The sequence below is a fragment of the Phyllostomus discolor genome, chromosome X (genome assembly GCF_004126475.2).
Source record: "Phyllostomus discolor isolate MPI-MPIP mPhyDis1 chromosome X, mPhyDis1.pri.v3, whole genome shotgun sequence".
NCBI classification, from domain to species: Eukaryota; Metazoa; Chordata; class Mammalia; order Chiroptera; family Phyllostomidae; genus Phyllostomus; species Phyllostomus discolor.
In genome coordinates this window covers 85,940,271-85,966,890 of record NC_050198.1, presented here as the reverse complement: position 1 = coordinate 85,966,890, position 26,620 = coordinate 85,940,271, and the positions used below count along the sequence as shown (strand labels likewise).

Genomic DNA, 26,620 nt, shown 5'->3' with positions numbered 1-26,620 from the left:
TGTTTGCCTCTGCTTCTTAAATTGATCTGACTCTCTGAGTTTGTGGTGTGAACTTCTATTATAGGAGACCTGTGAGATTCAGTGTGCCCAGTGTCCTTGATCTCCTGAAGTTGCTGCTCTTGGGATGCCATTTATGTTGGCTTTCTGAATATAATTGGGTTTTGACTGTTGTTGGGTCATTCTTTGGTGGTCCCTTCCCTCTAGTTGATTGACTGAGGGTCATTCTGTCCATCATGTCTTGTATGCTGTTGTGCAGGTGCTCCCAGAAGAAAACCACAAAGCCAAGGAACAAACCCACATCCACAAAAATATCTCTTCCCTGTAATCTCAGTATCAACAGCAAATGAACCAGTATTAATAATGGTGTAAAGAGATTAAGACTACTAAAAATAGAAATAAACTATAGTATAAATTCTAATGAATTAATATGCACAAACTTGGTGAATAAGAAATGAATGTTAAAAAGCTATGCAAGAAGGAAAATATTGTTCATCATGGAGACAACCACAATGGATTTCATCTCAGTAGCCTCTAGTATTTACCACTGTTTTTTTCTGGGTCTGCCTCTGGTGATGTCAGACGTTGACTCCATCTGACCTTAGGCAGCCTGCTCTGAGACTGCCAGAGATTTTCTGTCTGCTGTTGTCTCCTTCTGTTGTATCCTTCTGTTGTTAATCTAATCACTTTGTACTCAGCAGTCTGGCTTAAGCCCCATAGGGTGGGACATAATTCCTCCCAGGTTGTGTCTATTATTTTCCCTCAGGCTGCTGCTGCTTGGAGAGGAGTGGTCTGCCTGAGCAGGATGGTTGCTGCTATATGGGTGATGACTCAACACCAGGATCCCAGCAGCCACTCTCTCAGCTCTCTCCCCAAGGCCTCCATCTCCAGTCTTTCCTCAAGCATCTCTAGTCCACTCTGCCCCCACCCTTTGCCAGGGATCTACTGTCTCTGGCTGTCTCCTTTATTTATTAATCTAGTTGCTCTGTACAGAGCAGTCAGGGTTTAGCACCACAGAGCCTGGGCAGAGATCTTCCTGGACTTGGGCTACTGTTTCCCCTCAGACGGCAGGCTCTGAAGGGAGTGGTCTGTCTAAGCATGATGCCGCTGTCATCTGAGGGATGACTCAGCACTGGAACCCCGGCAGCCACTCTCTCAGTTCTCTCCCCAAAGCCTCAGTCCTTATTCTCTGGGGGCAGGGCTAAACACCATATAACTTCAGAGACACCACTCCTATGTCTCTCTGAAGTTACATGGCTCCTCTCTGGCTATTGCTCAGTTGTTTGTTGCTTTTGCTCCTTAAATTGATCTCTTTTGACTCCCTGACTTTGTAGTGTGAACTTCTATGGTGGGAGGCCTGTGAGATTCACTGGTGCAGTCTGCTGTATCACCTTAACTTGATTGTCTTGGGATGCAGGGCCTCTCTCTTGGGGGCAGAGCTGTTGTTTCCCTTCATGTTGCCGCCATTCAGAGGGGAGCAGTCTGCCTGAGCATGATGGCTGCTGCCATTTGGGGGGTGACTCAGCACCAGTATCCCTGCAGCTACTCTCTCAGCTCTCTCCCCAAAGCTTCTGTCCCCAGTCTCTCCTCAGGCATCACCATCCCACTCTGCCCTGTCTTTGCCAGAGCCCAGGGTAAGTGGCTGCAAATGATAATTTGTGCGTTGGTCCTTTAAATAGCTCTTTACATCTCCAGCTGTCCATCTCTGGAAGAGAGCAACCGTTCTGCTTTTTGCTGCTGGTTGTTATCTGTGTACTTTTTGGGCTCTGGTGTTCTAGGCTGGGAATCCCAGTTTAGGATTTAGACCCCATTCTTCTCAGGGGGGTCCAACCTGCCACTTAATTATCCCTCTGGTGCTGCTGCCTCTGGGCACCCAGCCAGCACTCTTGAGTCTCCACCACACTCCTTACCTGACAGGTTGTGCTAATAGTGATTCTTCTGTGTGTCCAAGGTTATAAGGTTTCTCTCTTGCTATTATTCAGTTGTTTGTTCTGGGTAAATTTTCCACAATTTAGTTGTAATTCCAGATTGGTCCTGGAAGGAAGTTAGTGTGGCTTCCACTCACTCCTCCACCATCTTGTCAAATCCTAGCATTTCATCTTTTAGTGACTCTTAGTATTTCTCTCTGCTTACAATACCCATCTGTACTTGCATGTTATCTGATTTTTCCATTACATGTCTTAGGATATTAATCACAGTTACATGAAAATCCTGTTCTGATAAATCCAACATTCCTGTCATGTTTGTCTCTTGTTCTAATGTTTTCTCTGTCTCTTCAGACTACTTTTTGCCTTTTGGTATGCTTTACACTTTTTCGTTGGATCAGACATGATGTACTAGGTAAAAAGAACTGCAGTAAATAGGCCTTTATTAATGTGATGGTGAGGTGTGAGGAAATGTTTTAAAGTCTGATCATTAGGACTCAGCCTTTTGGTGAGCTTATGTCCCTATATTGTGAACCTCACCAGTGCTTCTCAGGTTTTTTCCTTTTCCTCCCTTAGGTGGGACAGAAAGGCTAGAAGGAGCCAAAGCTGGGTATTTCCCTTCTTTTATGTATTAGCCCATGATAAAACCCCAATATGTTAGGTTCTAGTGAAATTGTTTCTCTCTTGAGAGCAGACCTTGTTACAAAGAACAGAATACTCTAGTGTGTTTCAGAATGGTTAATATTCACTTCCTTCTTCTGAAGCATGAGTGAGATTGTCCTTCTATCTTCAATGTGAGGACCCAGTAGAGCTACTAGAAGTAAAACTAACTGGGCCCCTGGAGCTTTTAACTTTCAGATTTGATTTCACTGAGCCTCCAGCTAGTCATCATTTCATTTCAGGTTTTCCTACCTGGGTACTGATTCCCATGGGTGCTTCTACTTCTGGATTTCTGCTCCAGCAACATTTGATTATTTGTATCTCCCTATCTGTCTCTCCAATTTGGGGAGTAGCATTTCTCTTGTGACTGCAATTCCCTGAAAGATATAAGAAAAGTTTTTTTTTCCAATTTGTTCAGCTATTTATCTGTTGTTAGGATGCAATAATGACTTACAAGCTCTTTAATTGCAAGACCAGAAACCAGAAGTCCTCTTTCTCCTTATTTGATATAAGCCTTTACAGTTCTATATTTGTCTCCTAAGCACTACTTTAACTGCATCCCATGTTTTTCAAATATATTTTTATTGATTGTGCTATTAGATTTGTCCCAATTTTCCCCATTGCCTCCCTCTACCTGATATTCCCTATTCCCTCTGGCAATCACCCCTTAGTTCATGTCCATGGGTCATGCATATAAGTTCTTTGGCTACTACATTTCCTATACTGTTCTTTTTAAAAAATACATTTTATTGATTATGGTATTACAGTTTTCCCAATTTTTCTGCCTTTGCCCCCCCTCTTCCCAGTACCTCCCTTCTCTCCAGCATTCCCCCCTTAGTTCATGTCCATGGGTCATCAATATAAGTTCTTTGGCTTCTCCATTTTCCAAAATATTCCTAACATCCCTCTGTCTATTTTGTACCTACCAAAAGAATAAGAAGCATGGTAGGTACTATGCTTCTTATTTCCTGTACCTTTTCCCCTTTCCTCCTCTCAGCTGAAAACCCTCTAAATGATCTCTATATCTATGATTCTGTTCCCATTCTGGTTGTTTGCTTAGTTTGTTTTTTAGATTCAACTGTTGTTGATAGATGTGAATTTATTGACATTTTAGTGTTCAAAGTTTTGTCTTCTTCTTTTCCTTAGATAAGTCTCTTCACTTCATATAAGAGCTTGGTGATGATGAACTCCTTTAACTTGACCTTATCTGGGAAGTTCTTTTTCTGCCCTTCCATTCTAAATGATAGCTTTGCTGGATAGAGCAATCTTGAATGTAGGTCCTTGCCTTTCATGACTTTGTATACTTCTTGCCAGTCCCTTCTAGCCTGCAAAGTTTCTTTTGAGAAGTCAGCTGACAGCCCTATGGGAACTCCTTTGTTGTTAACAATCTGATTTTCTCTTGCTGCTTTTAATATTCTTTCTTTATCTTTAACCTTCAGCATCTTAATTATGATGTGTCTTGGTATAGTCCTTTTTGGTTCCATCTTATTTAGTATTCTCTGTGATTCCTGGACTTGTATGTCTATTTCCTTTGCCATATTGGGGGAGGTTTTTTTTTTTTTTTCATTGTTTTTTCAAATAAGTTTTCAATTTCTTGCTCTTCCTCTTCTACTTCTGGCACCCCTATGATTCAAGTGTTGGTATGTTTGAAGTTGCCCCAGAAGTTCCTTATCTTTTTTTATTATTCTTTTTTCTTCTTATTTTTCTGATTGAATGCTTTTTTTTAATTCCTCATGTACCAAATCATTGATTTGATTCTCAGCTTCATCCACTCTACTGTTGGTTCCCTGTAAATTTTTCTTTATTTCACTTAGTGTAACCTTCATTTCTGCCTGGGTCTTTTTTTGCTGTTGAAGTACCCAATGAGTTCCTTTAGCATCCTCATAACCAGTGTTTTGAACTCTGCATCTGATAGCTTTGTCTTCTATATTTGTTTGGTTCTTTTTTCTGGTGTTTTATTCTGTTCTTTCATTTGGGCCATTGGGCCATATTTCTTTGTCTTTTCATTTTGACAGTCTCCCTGTGTTTGTTTCTCTGTGTTAGGTAGAGCTGCTCTGACTCTCTGTATTAGTATCATGGCCTATTGTAGAAAAGCATACTGGGTAAGTTGGTTGGGGTGGAGCCTTAGGTGGTCATCAAGACAGGGCAACACATGTGAACCAGGTTAATGGAGTCTCAGATATGGTGTCTCCACTCTGTGGCTCTGTGTGTATGGGGCTCAAAAAGGGACAATGCCACTGCCTGGCCTCTAGAGTTTTGTCTAGGAGGAAGCCATTGTCCCCTAGCAGTCACCCTGATGCCAGATACTTCCATTGCTCCCTGTATGCCACTGGTGCCCTTCCAGCTGCCGCCCAGGTGCTGAAGCCCAGAGGAAGTGAGTCTGCATAAGTCCTAAGTCCATTGTGGGCCCTTTAAAAAGAGATTCCTGAGAACCCCACAGTTTCTTCTGCTGCCCCAACCCCACTGGTTTTTACAGCCAGAAGTTATATGGACTTATCTTCCTGGTACTGGAACCTTAAGCTGGGTGGTCTGGTGTGGAACTGGGATGTCTCACTCCTGAAGTATGCGTCCCAATTCTTATCCACCATACATGAATGTGGAACTGCCTGTTCAGGGTGTCTGCATCTCTGCCCTTCCTGCCCATCAAGATGAATGTAACTTCTTTAATTCTTTGGTTGTCAGAGTTCCATACAGCTTGATTTTTTTTAATTTAATTGCTGTTCAAGTACACAGCTTGATTTTCTGACAGTTCTGGGTGATAGTTGTTTTGTAGTCTGGTTGTAATTTTTGCTTTGGTTGTGCAAGGAGGATTGCCATGTTTACCTATGCCTCCATCTTGACAGGAAGTTTGCATCCCATATGTTTCAAACGTGTTTTCTTTCTTATTTGTATTAAGATAGTTTCTAATTTCTTTTGTTGTGGTTAGACTTTCTATAGGGAGTAACATTTCTATTTTATCACTGGATTAATTTCAGAGAGCATTGGCCCCTGGATTTATGCTTATACCTTTAGAGAGTAATTTCTGAGCAATAGAGGAATATTAGTGGCTAGGGAAGAATGGCTACCATTTAAACTGCAGCTTTTGAAGCCACCCCGTGGCCTGTGTTCTTTTAAACCAGTGGTTTGCAACTAAGGGTAATTTGCCCTTCAAGTGACATTGGCAATGTCTATACACATTTTTGGTTGTCATAACTGAGGTAGGGGGTAGTGTGCAACTGTCATCTAGTGGATAGATACCAGGGATGCTGATAAACATCCTACCGTGCACAGGGAATCCCCTCACAGAAAAGAGTTATATGGTCTGAAATGTCAATACTTCTGCCATTCAGAAACCATTTTTATCCCTTTAAGTTGATGGGACTGTTTCCTACTCACCCAGCACCTACCTGTACATTGTCTTACTACCTCTTCACAATGGTTGCCTGAGGTAGGGGAAATGTCACAAATTTTGATGAGGTGAGCAAAGCATTAAAGCTGAAGCAACCTGCGAGCCAGCAGCAGAGACTGGATGACCACACTTCAGATGAGTTGTTTCCCAAAAAGCCCACAGCTACCTGGGCTCCACTTGCTTTGTCCATTCCACCTTTTAAAAGCAGGCCATCATGCATTTGTCTTGTGAGTATATGTCTGGCATATTGATAGGCGCAGGGGCTTCTCCTAACTAAGAATGTTTCACATTGTCCTGTAATCCCTCACTTTCTTGTTTAATATCCCCCTCTACAAATAGAGTGGAAACTCCCTGTGGGAAACGTGGTATTTGGCATGGAGTATACATTCAATAAACTTTTTGTTGAAAGAATTAGGCAATAGGAGAGAAAAATGTTAGCTTGGTTATCTCTAGGAGCTCAAAATGAAGGTTGTAGCTGCCTCTAGAGAGGCTGAGAAATATGGCATGATCCTAGGACTAATGGGGGAAGAGAAATTGTGGGCATGTTCATTGGTTGTTTTGCCCATGGGATTTAATTGGTTTGTCATTAATAATACACTGGTAAGCATTCTTTTCCTTATTAAACTCCTTATATTTTAGCTTCTTTTTCTCATTGAATTGTTTATACTAGCACCTTTTACTTATTAAAAGACCAGTTTTAACCCTTTTTAAAAATTCAGGGTCCTCAGACTTTGTTCCCTAAAGGTCTTATCAAAAACATAACTTAAAAAATCTTTTGTGATGTTTGACATCAGTTTTTGTTAAATTATTCTGGTATTGAATCTCTACAGTAATTTCTCAACATCATTGAGAGGTTCTGTGACTTTCAGTGAAACAATGTATAATAAAACTACCACAGGATAATTAATATGAACAAGAGTTATGTTCCTATAGCATCTCATTAACATGATAACAAAACAATGTTAAACAAAATTACATAATTATTCGAAGACCTGCTCTATGTTTTAAGTTAGCTGGTCTCAATTTTTCCAACCATAAAATGAGAATAATGATCCTTTGTTAGCTGAGAACTTTCTTGAGGATAAAATAATTTAAAGCACACAAAATCATTCTCAACAGTACTGTGTAAATCTCAAGGCCCTTCCAGTTATGGGTAACTGAAAATTTGTATTTGTCTAAGTAATGCATTATAACTAGTTGTGATACAATTATAAAAGTAGTCTGCTAAAATGAAACAAAGAGCATTCAGACTTTGTTCTTCTTACTTACACTGCTAGCCTGAGTAAATGGGACTTTTTTCTAGTAATTTAATTAAAAGATCTAAAGGTATATTTTACCTTGGACTATCCTGACAATTACAATACTTTGACCTTTGTTTCTTCACAGGTGTTACAGAACATCCTGGACACTGAAAAAGATTATGCTAAAGAACTTCAGTCTCTTCTTGTTACTTACTTAAGACCCCTGCAGTCCAATAACAAGTAAGGTTTATATTTGAAACCCCTCAATAAATAAAACAAGATAACATCAGCATATGGAGTCATTACTCTCATGTCACTGAATAATTGATTTTGCCCTTTAGAAGAATTTCCACAGATCTCAGGTTGCTAAGAACACGATCGAGTCAACAGAAATTATGCAAGATGTTGCTTTTGGAGAGGTTGCCTTTCTTTCTGTTCTGGCTGTGGAAGGGATGGGAAGATCTGCATTTCTGCCTGTCACCATTTTTATCTTGTATATTTTAAAAGTGCTGTATCTGTTTTTACCTTACAAGAAAAGAACCTGCTGGTGCTTTTATGCAGAAAGCACATAAATTGAAAATTCTTGTGCTCACTCTGACCTTTGCTTGTCAGGGCAGAAACTCTTTCCCATGCTCTGAGAGTGGAAAAAATGTGGCATTTTGTGAATGTTCATAAAAGCAATTCAAAGCAGTATTTTTTCCCAGGCAACAGTGAATTATAGAGAGATGTGAAAATGTTTTTTTAAATAAAATGTTCAAACCTTATTCTGATTTAGATATCTGAAGTCATTGTCTGACATCTGAATTGAAAACAATTTTCACAAATGAAAAATATTGGCTATTCATTTTTTTGTGCCTGTACGGCATGGCATATATAACAAATAGCAGCTAATTACATTTGTTTGTGTTTTTATGTTAATGGATTAATCTTTACTAGAGATCATGATCTATACATCAGATAGAAAATTTAGCAGTTATCCATATAATGGAGGACAAAACGTTTGTCTTTTACTTAGTAAGAATTTATTTTTACTAAAATAAACATACTGGACAGTTGCCTAAACTGTTGACTCCTGGCTTAAATAAGTTTCATATGTTTCACTAGTTTTCTCCTTTTTTTCTAAATTATGTTTGCTTAGGCATATTTTGCTAAATTTTCCACTTGGTTATTTTTTTGGCACTATGGAAATACTTCAGTATGAAAATATTTTGTATTCTTGTGTTTTGTAAGAGTTTAAACATAATCAACAACAAAATGTTTTTTGTCATTATTATAAAATATGAAGTGTTTTATGAGTCATAGTTCTTAGAGCTGTGTGAACCTCAATGAATCATTAGACCTAGTACCCTGGAAGAAATGACTATCCCCATTGAATAATGAAGAAAACTGAAGCCCAGAAAAGCTTTCTGCTGTACCCATCACACAGCCAGTCAGCAGCCAGACTGGACCCTCTGTGTCTCTCACCTCTGAGTGAAATGTGCCTTTTTATTTTCTGGAGGTGACAGGCAGAGGAGAGGGAAACTGAAATGATAACCCTTGGAGGGGAGATGGTAAGATTTCAAAGGAAAGTGTGACTGATTAATAATCAAGAAACAGTAAGAGGAAAGGAAAGGAAAACAGCCAGGGCAGAGGAGGTGAGAGACGTGAATTAGAGCTGCATTGTTCCCAAATAAATTTAAAATTTGGTTATATTAAGTTTCCATTGGTTTTGTCTTGTAGACCCCAGAGTGATTTGAGCCAAACTAGATTGTTTATCATCTGATTCTGAAGGGGCCAAAGTGAGCTTCTTGTGGCTGTGAGAGAGTAACAAGCAGGGAAACTAGTTGAAGGTTTCACTTTTGACACCAATAATAGGGGTTTTCCAGCTTGTGGTACAGGAGGATATTACAGTAGAGGAACTGGGAGCTTTTTGTACTCTAGGGGTTACTGGTAATGTTTGTTAGGGTCTTCCTTTTCTTTGTCAGCAAAGTTACTCTCTTGGAAATATCACCATAGTATTATATTAAGGAGAAAGGACATGTGGCAGACACTGGTCTTTTAAGTAAATCTTCAGCAAAGTTTTCTCCCCAAAAGCAGTTAAGAGTGTGAACTCTGGAGCTAGAATGTTTTGATTCAAATTCTGGATTTGCCGTTTACTACCTTTGTGACTTTGGCTGATTTGCTTAACCTCTCTGTGCCTGGATTTCCTTATATGTAAAATGGAAATGATAGTACCTACATTATAAAGTTATTGTAAGTTTCCAATGAGCTATTAATTTTAAAATGCTTGCATAAGTGCTAGGTGCCATATGAGTGTTGTTGACTCTTGTTGTTACTATCACCTACTAATATTTTTTATTTATTCAATTACAGCTTACATTCAATATTATTTTGTATTAGTTTCAGGTGTACAGCGTAGTGATTAGATAATCATATACTTACAGAGTATTCCCCTGATATCTCCAGTACACACCTGGCACCATACATAGTTATTACAATATTATTGACTATATTCCCTATGCTGTAGTTTACATCCCATCACTATTCTGTAACTACCAATCTGTACTTCTCAATTCCTTTACTGTTTTCACCCAGTCCTCAAATCTCCCTCCCCTCTGGCAACGATCAGTCTGTTCTCTGTGTCTATGAGTCTGTTTCTGTTTTGACAGAGGAAGAATGAATGAGAAAATTCTCAATATAGAGGCCCTGGATAAAATTGCTCAGTTTGCCTTTGTTTGATTCCATTACAATCTACAAATAAACAAACAAATCAGTACTATTTTATTTCCTCCTACTTTCTCTCATAAAGATTTCTTTTAGCTCATTTATGAACATTTTAATTTAGGAGAAAGTAGATTTTCATATTTTCTACTGTGCATTATGTGAGCATATATACTACTTTTCATTTACTTTCCCAGCTCTACTAAAAGAGAGTATTCAAACTTCTATTTTAGTTTTAATAATATATTTTATTAACATGATATGTCCAATGATAAATTTTAATATGTAATCAATATGTACATTATTTTTATATAAACTTATTGAGATATTTTATATTCTTTTGTTATACTGGGTCCTTAAATATAGCATATCTCAATTTAGACTAGTCATCTTTATTTTATTTTATCTTTTTAACCAGGCACCCACATTTTATTATTTTTACTTTATTTTTATTGTTTACACTATTGTAGATGTTCCCATTTCTCGTCCCCTTTGTTCACCTACCCCTGCCCTTGCACTACCAAAGTTTTTACATTTATCCCTACCTATGATGTATTTCACTTGTTGGGTGCTGATTTTTTAATTGAAAAATAATTGATATATAACATTGTATTAATTTCAGGTGTATGGTATTATGATTTGATTGATATATGTATATATTGTGAAATGATTACCACAGTTAAGTCTAGTTAACAGCTATTACCCTACATAATTACAGAAAAAAAATTTTTTTAAGATTTTATTTTTATTTATTTTTAGGGAGGTAAGGGAGGGGGGAGAGAGAGAGAGAAAGAGAGAGAGAGAGAGAGGGAGAGAGAGACATCAATGTGCGGTTGCTGGGGGTTATGGCCTGCAACCCAGGAATGTACCCTGGCTGGGAATCGAACCTGAGACACTTTGGTTCCCAGCCCGCGCTCAATCCACTGAGCTACACCAGCCAGGGCTCTGAAAAAAATTTTGTGATAAGAACTTCTAAGATCCACTCTTGGCAAGTTTCAAATATGTAGTACAGTATTATTAACTATAGTCACCATGCTGTGCATTACATCTCCATGACTTATTTATTTTATAACTGAAGTTTATATTTTTTGACTCCCTTCACCCATTTTGTCCACCCTAACTCTCCATCTGTGGCAACCACCAATTGGTTCTCTGTAGCTACTTAGATATTAAATATTCATTACTCATTTACTCATTGGTTTGTAAAATACCTAAGAAACACCTATAAAATACCTTACAAATACTTGTTTTCTTTAGGATCATTATCCTTATTATAGAAAAGGGAAATCAAGGCAAGAAGCTTTATAAAGTTGCTTAAAACCAGAGTTAGAATAAATTAAAAACCAAAAGTTAAAATATACAGATTGCTTCCCTTATCTCATTTACTACTTCTTAACAAATTATCAGCTCACTGGGCTATAGAGAGAGATAATTAGAGTTATCCTCAAGTTTTATTTACTGACACTACATATATATTTTTTTTTCAGTCTGAGTACTGTGGAATTTACATCTTTATTGGGAAACTTTGAGGAAATATGCACATTTCAACAGACACTCTGCCAAGCCTTGGAAGAATGTTCAAAGTAAGTGTAACATATTGCCATAAGGGTAGCCAGCAACACATTGTTTTTGTGTTTTTTCCCTTTTAACTGTTGTCTTAAATGAGGGCACTTTATGTGTAAGTATTTGATACAACTTAGATGAATTGTCTCAGATCAGAGAGAATGCACCCGGTGATGATACAGTGTCAAACCACTAGTTGTATTTGTTACTTTATTTACAAATCATATCGGTTTACTGCTTCTGCTCAGTATAACAGACAAATACCATTTCAATTGACCATGGGTGATGCCTTTGACATCAATTATATATTTTATATTGTACACTGTGAATTACTTGAAAAAGTTATTCAGATTATTCATTCAGTTTCACAAGCTTGTTTTTCTCCTTTAATTACTCCTGGTATTATGTCTATTATGTTAACAGTAGAAAGACATAAAAAGTGGGGAAAGGAAAAGTATATCTTTATGTAAACCAAAACATATATTTGATGGCTAGCTAGATTGTTGAGTTGTTCAACTTCATACTACAGAATGAACTGTAATTATCATCAGACAATATATTTCTGTAGCAGGATTAATTTTCCAAGCAATATATTTTCGAGAAGTTGCTGACTTGAATCATCTATAGAGAAATTGGGGTTATTTCCCTGTTTCTTCAGCTTTATGGGACACAGATGGTAGTCCAGGGGAGAATATGGTAAGAGCCCACACTAAAGAGACCTGAGTAGCCACTCCAAATGCTAACAATGATCCAGATTATTCATATGGAAAGATGGTAAATAAGTGAGAAGAGCAGATTACAAACTAGATTTGTGATCCTTATTTTCCATTTTATAGAGAAACATGTAGAAGAAAGTCCAATGAATATGACAAAATTGTTAGAGTAGATATATCTGAATGGTGGAGTTCTGAATAATTTTTTTCTTTTTTTGTGTTTTTCTGATTTTTCTATAAATGAAAACAGGTGGCTTATAATTTAAAAAACTAATTTGAAAAATCATGAGGCCACCCTACCTAGCAACCACCAGGTCACCAAGACTACATAAAACTTATTTGTTTTTATTTGGTTAGTTTGTACTTGAACTTCACCTAAATTAGCTAACAGTATTTTTAACATGCTCAGCTAAAAATTTGAATATTAAAATTTGAACAAGCATTTTAGAAGAAAACCCTAGCTACTGATTCCAAATAAGTAATACCTGACCCTATGTACTGGCCTATGTTTAGTGGCAAAAGTTAAAGCAGTAGTCAAGAACTTCCATTTTATGTATAAAATGGTTGTAATATAGTTTCTCTTTTAACTTTGGCAGAAGAATTTGAAAGGTTAGCATGTTCCTGGGTTGAATTAGAAACCTTCTCTTCTCCTGTTTCCTGTTTTACATTCTGTGTCTCACCTATTTTACTTACAGATTTCCAGAAAACCAACACAAAGTGGGAGGTTGTCTACTGAACCTCATGCCTCATTTTAAATCTATGTATCTGGCTTACTGTGCAAATCATCCTTCAGCTGTAAATGTACTCACCCAACACAGGTAAATTGTTAACATTTCCCCAAATAAACTGTTTTATAATGAGATGCTTTCTTAGGACCACATCATTTGGAAGTCCAAGGTCTCCAGTCCAACTCTTAATTGTTACCATTCATTATGCCAGGAATTGATTCATTGTTATATACATGGATTGATTATTAATGCAACAAATAATTTACTGAGTACCTAATATCTACAAGGTCCTGTACTAGCTGATGGGCATATAGTAGTGAACAAGAAAGAGAAGTTCCCTGCCTTTATGAAGCATCAGATTTTAATTTTACAGGCATGAAATTAAACAGTGTAAACATGTTATATACAAAAGGGTAATTATAAAGGATGCTGTGAGACTTTGCAACACAGTATCATCTTAGTGTGGGGTGAGGGAAGGATTAAGGAAGGCATTTCTGAAGATCCAATAGTTTAGCTTTCCCCTGTCCCAATGAATATTTTACCTGAGATGCTGACAAGTAGCTAAACCGTCTAGGTTCATCCTTGTTTCTTTTCTTTTTTTAATTATTATTTTAATTTTATTGCTGTTCAAGCGCAGTTGTTGCCATTTTCACCACACCACTCCCCCCGACCCCAGCCATCCCCACCTCCCACCCTTGATCTTATCTCACTTTGGTTTTGTCTGTGTGTCCTGAATACCCTTCCCCTCTTCCTCCCATTACCCCCTCCCACCTTCTCTGTGGTTACTGTCAGATTGTTCTTAATTTCAATGGCTTATTTCAATTTTCCTTTTTCTGGTAGAGGAAATCTCAGACTGTTATGGCTAAAAGGCAGCTATTAACATGTAAAGGTGGAAGGAAACTAACATGGTAAACTGTGTAGCAGGTACTTTAAACAAAAGATTCATAATAATTATACATTGAATATAAATTGTTTCTGGTTCATGGAAAACAGAATAGTCTCCTATAAGAGTCCTTACAAGACACTAGGATAAATCTTCTACCTTCTTTTACCTTCTGATTACCTATCCCTGACACATTCACGAAGACATTTATCTGGGCCAGAACACTGTATGATAGGCTTAAAGATGCAGTTTTAACTTCGAAATCATGTGCTAGAAATTCAGGTGGGATAATAACAAGAACAATACACACAGTCTCATAGGACTTAACCTGGAGACTAGATTCATAATGGACACAAATTCAAGAGGCTGTTCAAGAATAAAAAGTATATTCTTCCCTTAATGTGGCCCAGACTTGAACTCCCAGAGCCTGGCTAGAACACTGGTTGGTACCAACCTGCAGAAGTGTCAAGAAATGTTTTTTTTTCCTTATTTGTTATGAGCTTTGTTGACTTTATAGAGCTATTTAGTGAGAACATCTTAAATGCAGAACATTAAGTCCTACTGAGTCCTATTTTATTCTCCCGATCAAAGTTGTGAATTCTTATGGAATAGTAAATATGGAAGTTGAGTTAAAAGAAAGAGAAACCATGACTCTGGATTATTTAGGCAAGTGGCTCAACTGCTTAAAGCTCACACTGTGCCAAGTATATGCTTTAAAAGTCTATGAGGGAGTTACACCTCTGCTTTACAGCTAAGACATTGAAAGTTCAAGTAATCTGCCCAACAGCTCAGAGCCATTAAGTGGTTAAGCCAGAATTAGAATCCAAGCCTGTCAGACTTCTAAAAATATTTTATTGATATTTTAGCTACAAAGAGAATAAAATAAATGCAAATTTAAAGAATTATAACAAAATGAACACCCATGTACATGCCACCCTACTTAAGATATAAAACATTACCATTTCCTTTTTATATAACAGCTTGAGTTAAAATTCACATATGAAACAATTTACCTGTTTAAAGTGTTTTGATGAATTATTTTCAGTATATTCAGACGTGTACAACCATCACCACACTTAGTTTTAGATTATTTTTATCATTCTCCAAAGAAACCCATATGTATTAGCAGCTACTCCGTATTGCCGGCCCAAGTCATCCGCTAAAATACTTTTTGCTCTGGATTTGCTATTCTGGACATTTCATTTAAGTGAAATAACACAACCTACGGCATTTTGTGTTTGGCTTATTTCACTTAGCACAATGCTTTCAAGGTTCTTCTGGGTTGTAGCACTTATCAGTACATTGTTTAAAAAAATTTAATATAGCCCTGACCAGTGTGGTTCAGTTGGTTGAGCATCCTCCCACAAAAAGAAAGGTCACTGGTTTGATTCCTGGTCAGGACACATGCCTGGGTTGTCAGTTTGGTCCCCAGTCAGGGCACATATAAGAGGCAACTGATGGATGTTTCTCTCTCATGTTGATGTTTCTCTCCCTCTCTTTCTCCCTCCCTTCCCCTCTCTCTAAAAGTAAATAAATAAAATCTTTAAAAAAATTTAGTATAGCTAATCCAGCTATCTTTTGATTATTGTTAATATGATATATCATTTTTCATTCCTTTTAATCTATCTGTGTCGTATAGACAACATACATCTGAGTCTTGTTTTGGTGAATATACTCTTAAAATGTCTGTCTTTTAATTGGAATATTAAGACTATTTATATTTAAGGTAATTATTTATATACTTGGATTAATATTTACCATATTTTTAAATGTTTTCTTTTCATTACAGTTGTTCTTTGTTTCTTTACCACACCATCTTTTGCTGCCTTCTCTGGTTTTAGTTAAACATTTTTTTAAAGGTGTCTTTTATTTATTTTTTAAAGACTTTACTTATTTCTTTTTAGACAGAGGTAAAGAGAAGGAGAAAGTAAAGGACAGAAACATCAATGTGTGCTTACCTCTTATGCACCCCCTACTGGGGACCTGGCCAGCAATTCAGGCATGTGCCCCGACTGAGAATCGAACCAGGGACCCTTTGGTTCACCGGCCAGCACTCACTCTACTGAGCCACAGACAGCCAGGGCTAAACATTTTATATGATTTCATTTTTTTCTTCTCTCTTAGCATATTTTTCTTCTTCTAAAAAATATTAGTCATTTCCCTAGAGTATATGGCATCCATTTACAACTAATCTATAACACTTTCACATAACACTCTACCATTTTATAGGTAGTCCATGTACCTTATAACAGAGTAGTCTCAATTTTTCTCCCTCATCCCTTATAACAGTGTTCTTATTTATTTCACTTATCCACAAGGTAAAATCACCCAATATATTGTTGCTATTGTTATTTTGAACATTTATGTATTAGACCCATTAAAATAAGAAAAATAAAAGATTGTATTTTACCTGAATTTATTATTCTCTGACACTCTTTCTTTTTTTATGTAGATCTATGTTTCCTTCTCTCTGAAGGGCTCAACAATTTTTGCTTAGGTGGTCTATTGGCAACAACTTCCCTAAGTTTTTGTTTATCTTAGAAAGTTTTATGTCTCCTCTACTTCTTTTTTCCCTTTTAATTTTATTGTAGTAAACAAATAAAAACATATGACATGAGATTTATCCTTACAAATTAAGGATTAATTTACACTTAACAAATTAAGTATACAGTATCTTAAAACCATAAGCACATTTTTGTACAGCAGATGTCCAGAACTGTTTTCTCTTTTATAACTGAAACTTTATACTTATTGAACAGTACCCCTCCATTTCCCTTTTACTCCAGCCCCTGCCAACCAGCATTTATTTTCTGTGTCTATAAGTTTCATTATGTTAGATACCACATATAAATGGAATCATGTAGTATTTATTCTTCTGTGGCTGGCTTATTTCACTTAGCATAATGTCCTCAAAGTTCATCCATGTTGTCACATGTAACAGTATTTCCTTCTCTTTAAAGGCTGAATAATATTACATTGTATGCATATACCACATTTTCTCTATCTATTCATCCATCAGTGGACACTTAGGTTGTTTCTACAACTTCACTATTGTGAATAATGCTGCAACAAACATAGGAATGCAAATACCTTTTCAAGACCCTGATTTTAACTCTTTTGTGAAAATACCCAAAAGTGAGATTGCTGGATCATATGGTAATTCTATTTTTAATGATTTGAGGAACCTCTATAATGTTTTCTATACATAGTAGCTGCACCATTTTACATTCCCACCAACAGTGCACTAAGGTTCCAAATTTTCCACATCTTTGCCTTTATTTTATGTATTTTTTTAAATAATGGCCATCCTTTCTTTTCAAATGCATATGGAACATTTTCAAAGATAGACCACATGTTAGGACACAAAACAAGCCTCAACAAATTCAAGAAAATCAAAATCATATCAAGCATTTTCTCAACCACTAGGAAAAAACCCCAAGACACTCAAACTCATGGAGATTAAATAGCATGCTAATAAACAATGAATGACTCAAGAATGAGATTAGGGAAGAAATAAAAAAGTTTCTGCAAACAAATGAAAATGAACTCACAACAATCCAAAACTTATGGGATACAGCAAAGGTAGTCCTGAGAGGGAAGTTCATAGTGATGCAGGTCTACCTAAAAAAGGATAGAAACATTTCAAATAAACAACCTAACCCTACATCTACAGGAACTCGAGGGACAACAACAAAGACAGCCAAGAGCAATTAGAAGGAAGGAAATAACCAAGATCAGAACACAATTAAATGACATAGAGACTAAAAGTACAATTTTAAGGATCAATAAATCCAGGAGCTGGTTCTTTGAAAATATAAACAAAATTGACAAGCCTTTAAGCAGGGTCATCAAGAAAAAAAGAGAGAGGACCCAAATAAATACAGTCAGAAATGAAAGGGGAGATATTACAATTGATACCACAGATACACAAAGGATAGTAAGAAATTGCCATGATGAATTATATGCCAAGATATTTGAAAACCTGGACAAATTTCTAAAAAAATATAATCTTCCAAAAGTGAATGAAGAAAAAGCAGAAAGCCTGAACAGACCAATGACAGCTGATGAAATTGAAGCAGTAATAAAGAAGCTTCCAACATACAAAAGCCTTGGACCAGATGGTTTCACAGGAGAATTCTACAAAGCATTTAAGGGAGAGCTAACCCCCATCCTTCACAGACTATTCCAAAAATACAAGAAGATGGAAGACTCCCAAACCCTTTTTATGAAGCCAGTATCACCCTAAGCCAAAAACAGATAAAGGCATAATGAAGAAAGAAAACTTCAGGCCAATATCACTGATGAACATAGATGCTAAAATCCTCAACAAAATATTGACAAACCTCATCCAGCAATATGTTAAAAAGATCATACACCATGACCAAGTGGAATTAATTCATTCCAGGGATGCAAGGATGGTACAATATTTCCAAATCAATAAACATAATATACCACATAAACAAAAGGAAAGACAAAACCACATGATCATATCAGTAGATGTGGAAAAAGCATTTGATAAGATACAGCACCCATTTATGACAAAAACACTAAGCAAAGTTGGAATAAAGGGAGCATTCCTCAACATAATAAAGGCCACATAGGAGAGACCTACAACCAACATCATACTCAATGTGCAAAACCTAAAAACTTTCCCACTAAGATCAGGAACAAGACAAGGATGTCTGCTTTCGCCACTTCTATTCAACATAATATTAAAAGTCCTAGCCACAGCAATCGGACAAAAAAAAAAAAAAAGAAATAAAAGGCATACAGCCCTGGTTGGTGTGGCTGTGTGGAATAAGCATCAGACTGTGAAGCAAAGGGTTGCCAGTTTGATTCCCAGTCTAGGGCACATGCCTGGGTTGCAGGCCAGGTCTCAGGTAGGGCTGTGAGAGAGGCAACTACACACTGATATTTCTCTCCTTCTCTTTCTTTCTCCCATCCCCTCTCTAAAAATAAATAAATAAAACTAAAAGAAATAGAAAAATAAAAGAAGTAAAAGGCATCCCAATTGGAAAGGAGGAAGCAAAATTGCCATTGTTTGCAGATAACATCATAGTGTATATAGAAAATCCTATAGACGCCACCAAAAAACTACTCAACTTAAATGAATTTGGCAAAACAGTGGGATACAAAGTCAATATTCAGAAATCAAAGGCATTTTTGTACACCAACAATGAAATATCAGAAACAGAAATCAAGAAAAGAATCCCATTTGATATAGCAAGAAGAAAAATTAAGTACCTAGGAATAAGCCTAACCAAGGATGTAAAAGACATACACTCAGAAAACTACACAACACTGAAGAAAGAAACTAAGGAAGATGCAAAAGGAAGCATGTACCATGCTCATGGATTGGAAGAATTAACATAATCAAAATGGCCATACTACCCAAAGCAATTTACAGATTTAATGCAATCCCTATTAAAGTGCCAATGGTGTATTTCATAGATATAGAACAAACACTTCAAAAATTTATATGGAACCATAAATGACCCCAAATAGCTGCAGCAATTTTGAGAAAGAAGAACAAAGCAGGAGGGATCACAAAACCTGATATGAAACTGTATTACAAGGCCACTGTAATCAGAACAGCATGGAACTGGCATAAAAACAGACACATAGACCAATAGAACAGGAGAGAGAGCCCAGAAATAAACCCAAATCTCTATGGTAAATTATTATTTGAAAAAGGAGGCAGAAGCATAAAATGGAGTAAAAATAGCCTCTTCAACAAATGGTGTTGGGAGAACTAGACAGCTATGTGCAAAAAAATGAAACTCGATCACCAACTTATATCATACACAAAAATAAATTCAAGGTAGATAAAAGACTTAAATATAAGTCATGACACCATAAAAGTCCTAGAGGAAAACATCAGCAGGAAAATCTCAGACATTCCACACAGGAACATCCTCACTGATATGTCTCCTAAAGCAAAGAAACACATGGGACTCCATCAAATTAAAAAGCTTCTGCATGGCTAAAGAAACAACATTAATATGAAAAGAGAATGAACTATATGGGAAAACATATTCACCAATGATACCTTGGACAAGAGTGTGATCTCCAAAATATATAAAGAACTCACGCGACTCCAATCCGGAAAGACCAAACAAACAAACACAAAAACAAACAAACAAAAAATGCCAATTAAAAAATGGGCAAAAGAGTTGAACAGACACTTCTTCAACATACAAAAAGATGTTTCTGAGCCCTCTGTATGTGGACATACAGAGGGCTCAGAGACATACGAAAAGATGCTTGGCATCACTAACCATCAGAGAGATGTAAATTAAAACCACAATGATATACCACTTCACACCAGTCAAAATGGCTATCATAAAGAAATGAACAAACAATTGTTGGAGAGGATGCGGAGAAAAGGGAACTCTAGTGCACTGTTGGTGGGAATGCAGACTGGTGCAGCCACTGTGGAAAACAGTATGGAATTTCCTCAGGAAACAAAATGGAACTGCCTTTTACCCAGCAATTCCACTGCTAGGATTATACCCTAAGAGCTCTGAAACACCAATCCAAATGAATATATACACCCCAATGTTCATAGCAGCACAATTGACAATAGCCAAGTGCTGGAAACAACCTTCAGTAACTGAGTGGATCAAAAAATTGTGGCACATTTACACAATGAAATTCTATGCAGCAGAAAGAAAGAAGCAGCTCCTACCCTTTGCAACAGCATGGATGGAACTGGAGAGCATTATGCTAAGCGAAATAAGCCAGGCAGTGAGGAACAAATACCATTTGATCTCACCTTTAACTGGAACATTATCAACAAAAGAAAAAAGCAAACAAAATATAACCAGAGACATTGAAATTAAGAACAATCTAACAATAACCAGAGGGGAGGACAGAGAGGACAGTGCGGGGAAGGGTTTTCAGGAACTTCTACAAAGGTCACATGGACAAAACCAAGGGGGAAGGTGGAAGCAAGGGAGGGAGGTGGGTTTGGCTGGGATGTAGGGGGAAAATGCAGACAACATCTGTAATTGAACAACAATAAAATAATTTTAAAAATAAAGAAAATATGACCCTGTGATTCCACTGCTGGGACTCTATCCTAAGAATACTAAAACACCAATTCAAAAGAACCTATGCATCCCAATGTTCATAGCAGCACAATTTACAATAGCTAGATGCTGGAAGCAACCAAGATGCCCATCAGTAAATGAATGGATCAAAAAACTATGGTACATTTACGCAATGGAATTCTATGCAGCAGAAAGAAAGAAGGAGCTCCTACCCTTTGCAACAGCGTGGATGGAGCTGGAAAACATTATGCTAAGCGAAACAAGCCAGGCAGTGAAAGACAAATACCATATGATCTCACCTTTAACAGGAATCTAAATAACAAAACAAACAAACAAGCAAAATATAACCAAAGACACTGAAATAGAGGTCAGGCTGACAGTGCCCACAGAAGAGAGTAGAGGGAATTTCAGGGGACAGTGGGAAGGGTTCACAGGAACAAACTTAAAGGACACATGGTCAAAAACTAAGGGGAGGGTGGTAATGGGGGGGAAGTTGGGAGGGGTGGGAGGGGGTGCTGGATTGGGAATAAAAAGGAGAAAACTGTATTTGAACAATGATTAAAATAAAATTTAAAAAATAAAGAAAATATATAATGATCATCCTAACAAGATGTGAGGTGATGTCTCACTGTGGTTTTGATTTGCATTTCCCTAACAATTAGTGATGTTGAGCATCTTCTCATATGCCTGTTGACCATTTATATGTCTTCTTAAGAGAAATGTCTACTTAAGTCTTTTGCTCATTTTTAAATTGGATCATTAGTATTTTTACTATTGCGTTGTAGCAGTCTGTTCCTTATATTTAGGAGATTAGCCCTTTAGCAAATATAAAAATTGCAAGTGTTTTTTTTTTTATGTTCCATAGGTTGCCTTTTTCACTCTGTTGATTATTTCCTTTGCTGTGAGGAAGTCTTTCAGTTTGATAGAGTTACACTTGTTTATTTTTTTCTCTTGCTGCGTGTGTTTTTGCTGTCATGTCCAAGAAATCATTGCTGATACCAATGTTGTAAAGTTTTTCTTTTATGTTTTCTTCTAGGAGTTTTAAGTCTTGAACATATTTTGATTTGGTTTTTGTTTGTGTGAAATAAGAGTCCAATTTCAGTTTTGTTTTGTTTTGTTTTTAAGAATTTATTTATTTATCTTTACAGAGTGGAGAGGGGAGGGAGAAAGAGAGGGAGAAAAATATCAATGTGTGGTTGCCTCCTGTGTGTCCTCCACCAGGGATTCAGCCTGTAACCCAGGCATGTGCCCTGACTGGGAATGGAACCAGTGACCCTGTGGTTTGCAGTTCGGCACTCAATCCACTGAGCCACACCAACGAGGGCTCAGTTTTGGGGTTTTTTGGGCACATGAGTATCCAGTTTTCCCAGTACCATTTGTTGGAAAGACTATCTTTTTCTCATTGTATATTTTTGGCACTCTTGTCAAAGATCATGAGTATATAAGCAGATTTATTTTGGGGTTTTCTGTTCTGTTACATTGGTCTATTATCTGTCTTTATGCCAACACCACACTGTTTTAATTATTCTAGCTATGTAATATATTTTGAAATAACAAAACATGAGGCCTTGGTTTGTTGTTTTTTTTTTTTTCCCTCAAGATTGTTTTGGTGATTTAGGGTCTTTGTTTATTTCATACAAATTTTAGGATTTTTTTTCTATTTCTATAAAAAAGTGTCATTGGGAGCTTCATAAGGATTAGAGTACATCTACAGATCACTTTAGGATGTATGGATAGTTTAGCAATACGAAATTTTCTGGTCCATGAATATAGGCAGTCTTCCCACTTGTCTGAATTTTCTTTCATTTCTTTTGTCAATGTTTTGTAATTTTTAGGGTACAAGTCTTTGATGTCCTTGGTTTAGTCCTAGGTATTTTATTCTTTTTGATACTCTTGTAAATGAGATTTTTTCCCCTCAATTTTCTTTTTGGATCCTTTGTTGTTAATGTATAGAAATGCAATGGACTTTTTTTGCAACTGATTTTTGTGTTAATTCACATCCTGCAACTTCACTAACTTCATTTATTAGTTCTACCAGTTTCTTTATGGGTTACTTAGTGTTTTCTACATAAAAAATCAAGTTATCTGCGAACAGAGATCATTTCACTTCCTTTTCTATTTGGATGACTTTTTAAAAGAGAGTTTATTTATTTATTTTTAGAGAGAGGGTAGGGAAGAGAGGGAGAGAAACATTGATTGGTTGCTTCTCGTATGCACTGCAACAGGGGACTGTGTCTGCAACCCAGGCATGTTCCCTGACCAGGAATCAAACTGGTGATTTTTTGCATTGAGAGATGACACTCCACCAACTGAACCACGCCAGCCAGGGATGGGCGACTTTCAATTACTTTTGTGCCTAATTGCTCTGGCTAGAATTTTCAGCATTATGTTAAATTGAAGTAGCAAAAGTGGACACTGATATCACATTTTATATATATAAAATCTTCTTTTCCATTCATCTATCAATGAACACTTTGGTTATTTCCATATGTTTTGTGAATGACTATTGTAAATAACACTGCTATAAACATGGGGGTGCAGACAGCTTTTACAGACCATAATTTTGTTTCCTTTGGACAAGTACCCAGAAATGGAATTGCTGGCTCATATGGTAGTAATATTTTTAATTTTTTGAGGAACCTCTGTACTGTTTTCTCTAGCGGATATACCAATTTACATTCCCATTAACAGCACACAAATGTTCCCTTTTCTCCACATTGTTCCCAACACTTGTTATCTATTGTCTTTTTGATGATGCTGTTCTAACAGATGTGAGGTGATATCACATTGTGGTTTTGATTTGTATTTCCCTGATGATTAGTGATGTCAACTACCTTTTCATGTACCTGTTTTCAATATTTATGTCTTCTTTGGAAAAATGTCTTTTCAGTTCCTCTGCACATTTGTTTACCTGATTGTTGTTTCTTTGTTATTGAGTTGTATGAATCAGATACACGGTTTGCAAATATTACCTCCATTTAGTAGGCTGCCTTTTCATTTTGTTGATGGTTTCCTTTGCTCTGCAGAAGCTTTTTAGTTTGATGTAGTTCTATTTGTTTATTGTTTTCTCTTGTTGCATGTGCGTTCTGTAATTACTGGGCTTCAGTTTCTTTTAATTTCCTTGTTTTGTTTTGGTTTTGCTCTCTGTATCTTTGTGTTTCCTAAGAATTCCTTTTTAAATCGAGTCTGAGTCCTTTAACTCTCTCAACTGTAATCCTGTTTTTATACTGGAGTCCTGCTAATATTGTGGTAAGGTGTGCTAGAGATAATGCAATTTGTAATGTTATCAATAAATTTCAGTTTTTTAGTGGACTTGTGTTCATGAGCTTTGACATTTAGAAGCATTCCTTAGCTTTTTTTCTCTGCTTCTCACTTATGACAGGAAGATGAGAAGGGCTGGAGCTGGCCTCTTGTTCCTTCCTCAGGTCAGATAAGGCTCTAGCAACCTAGATTCCCTTGTAGAGCAAGTCTTTGTTATAAAGAATGTTCTAGGAGCATTTTACAGTGGTTGCTTTTATTTTCCTGTACCTGAACCACAAGTTGTTTTTTTTTTCTCTCAGATTTTTACCATGAGAATCTGTGATGCAAACCCTCACAAGTGTTGAGGCTGCCAAGACTGGGTTCCTGGGAGTTTTTAACTGTCAAACTAGTTAACACTCAGACTCCTGCAATTCATCAAAATTACCACTTGTGTTTTACTACCAGTTATTGTCTTCAGTGGCTTCTCCTTTAAGGGAAATTGATTTCAGCTCTAATTCTCTGTATTTGCCTGTCTTTCCAGATTTGGAGGGTAGTGTTTTTCTCTGTAATTTCAATTCTCAGTGAATCTAAAAATAGCACCGATTTACAGTTTGTTCAGTGTTTTTTTCCTAATGTGAAGATAGTAATGATGACTTCTAAGGTCTTTACATATCAGAGCTAAACGAGAAGTCCTCTAATAATTTTTTGAAAATTTTAGTGGTTGTTCTCAGGCTTTCCACATATATCTTAACTTGTCAAAATCTACTTCATATTTACACTAATATAATTCTAGGGAGATATACAGTTGTTACTCTTAGTATAGATGTTTCCTCTTTCTTTTTTGTATATATGTATGTGTATATATATATATATATACACACACACACACACACACACACACGCACAAACATATGGAACATTTATATGTTACAAGTGCTATGATATATTGTTATAGTGATTATTTATGTAATTTTATGTCTGTAAATGAAACTGAGAGAAGAAAGGAGAGCAAGGATACATTTATAGCATTTGTTATATTAGCATTTTTATTTACTATATGTTTATCTTCATTTCTTCCTGTGGATTTGAACTGCTATCTGGTATCATATCCAAATCTTTGCTCCCAACAACATCCATTGTACTGCTGTTGTAAAATATATTACATTTCTGTATGCGATAGGGCCAACAGTATAATTATATAATATTGCTTTATAATATTGTTTTTTCTTTTTTATCTTTATTGTATTTTTCCCATTACCATTTATTCTCCTTATACCCCTCCCCCAGGGATTGAGCAAATATAATATTGTTTATATCATTTAAGATAAAAAAAGAGAAATATGTATTCATGCTCTTTTATAATTGCATGATGACCTTTACTGGCACTGTATATTTCTGTATGTGAATTTGTATGAACATCTGTATTTACTTGCTTTTATGCTGTAAGTTTAGTACATCTTTTAAGCCAGATCTTCTAGCAAAGCATTCTCTCATTTTTTATCTCAGATTGTTTTCATTCCATATTTTTTTATTGCTGACACTATTACAGATGTCCCCTATTTTCCTCCTTTTACACTGTAAATTTTTTGAAAGATAGTTTGAATAGATACAGAATTCTTGGTTACAAGTTTAGTTTGTTTCATTACTTTGAGTATGTCATTCCACTGTTTTCTGACCTGCATTAATTCCAATTAGTGAAATTAGTTATTAATCTTATTCAGCTTCCCTATCCCATGATGAGTGTTTTTGCCTTTTTAAGATTTTCCATTTCCCAATCCTGCTGTGATCTACTAAATTCTGTCCACTTGAGTGGGGTGCTGATCAAAGCATAATTATCAGCAGTTATTACAAGAAAAAAGTCCTAGGATGAGTCCCTTATATTCGTAAGACATTCAGATATTTTCGAATGAGTAAATTAATTAATAAACAAAATTGAACTTTCGGCCAAGATGGAAGCATAGGTAGACACAGTGTGCCTCCTTGCACAACCAAACGGGGACAACAACAAATTTAAAAACAAAACAACCAGAACTGACAGCAAATTGAACTGTATAGAAGTGCGACAACCAAGGAGTTAAAGAAGAAACATTCATCCAGACTGGTAGAAGGGGCAGAGATGGGCAGCCAGGTGGAGAAGACTTGTGGCAAGGAGGCAGCTGCAGAAAATTTTAGTGGTTGTGCAGCAGACTGGGTAAGGTGGTGTCTTGCAGACTGTGCAGTCCCACATTCATGTGAAGATAAACTGGGAGGAAGAACTAGGGAACAAGATAGACCACACAACCCAGGGTTCTAGTGTGGGGAAATACAGCCTCAAAGCCTCTGACTGAAAACATCTGTGGGGGTTGAGGCAGTAGTGGGAGAAACTCCCAGCCTCACAGGAGAGTTCATTGGAGAGACCCACTAGGGTCCTAGAACGTACACAAACCCACCCAACGGGAATAAGCACCAGAAGGGAACAATTTGATTGTGGGAAGTGGGGGAAGTGACTGAAAACCAGCAGAGAGCACAGCAAGTGGTACTGTTCCATCTT

General features: G+C 36.7%; 1 protein-coding gene across 3 annotated transcripts in view; it reads left to right on the top strand.

Annotated features, from left to right (window-relative positions):
• The window catches only part of ARHGEF6 (Rac/Cdc42 guanine nucleotide exchange factor 6), a 145,870-nt gene that overhangs the window by 76,204 nt on the left and 43,046 nt on the right, over window positions 1-26,620 (top strand). For all 3 annotated transcript variants that reach the window (XM_036016948.1, XM_028523142.2, XM_036016949.1), the window contains 3 exons: window positions 7,357-7,451; window positions 11,399-11,494; window positions 12,883-13,005. In XM_036016948.1, the coding sequence (XP_035872841.1) occupies window positions 7,357-7,451; window positions 11,399-11,494; window positions 12,883-13,005 (314 nt within the window). The remainder of the gene's footprint in view (window positions 1-7,356; window positions 7,452-11,398; window positions 11,495-12,882; window positions 13,006-26,620) is intronic.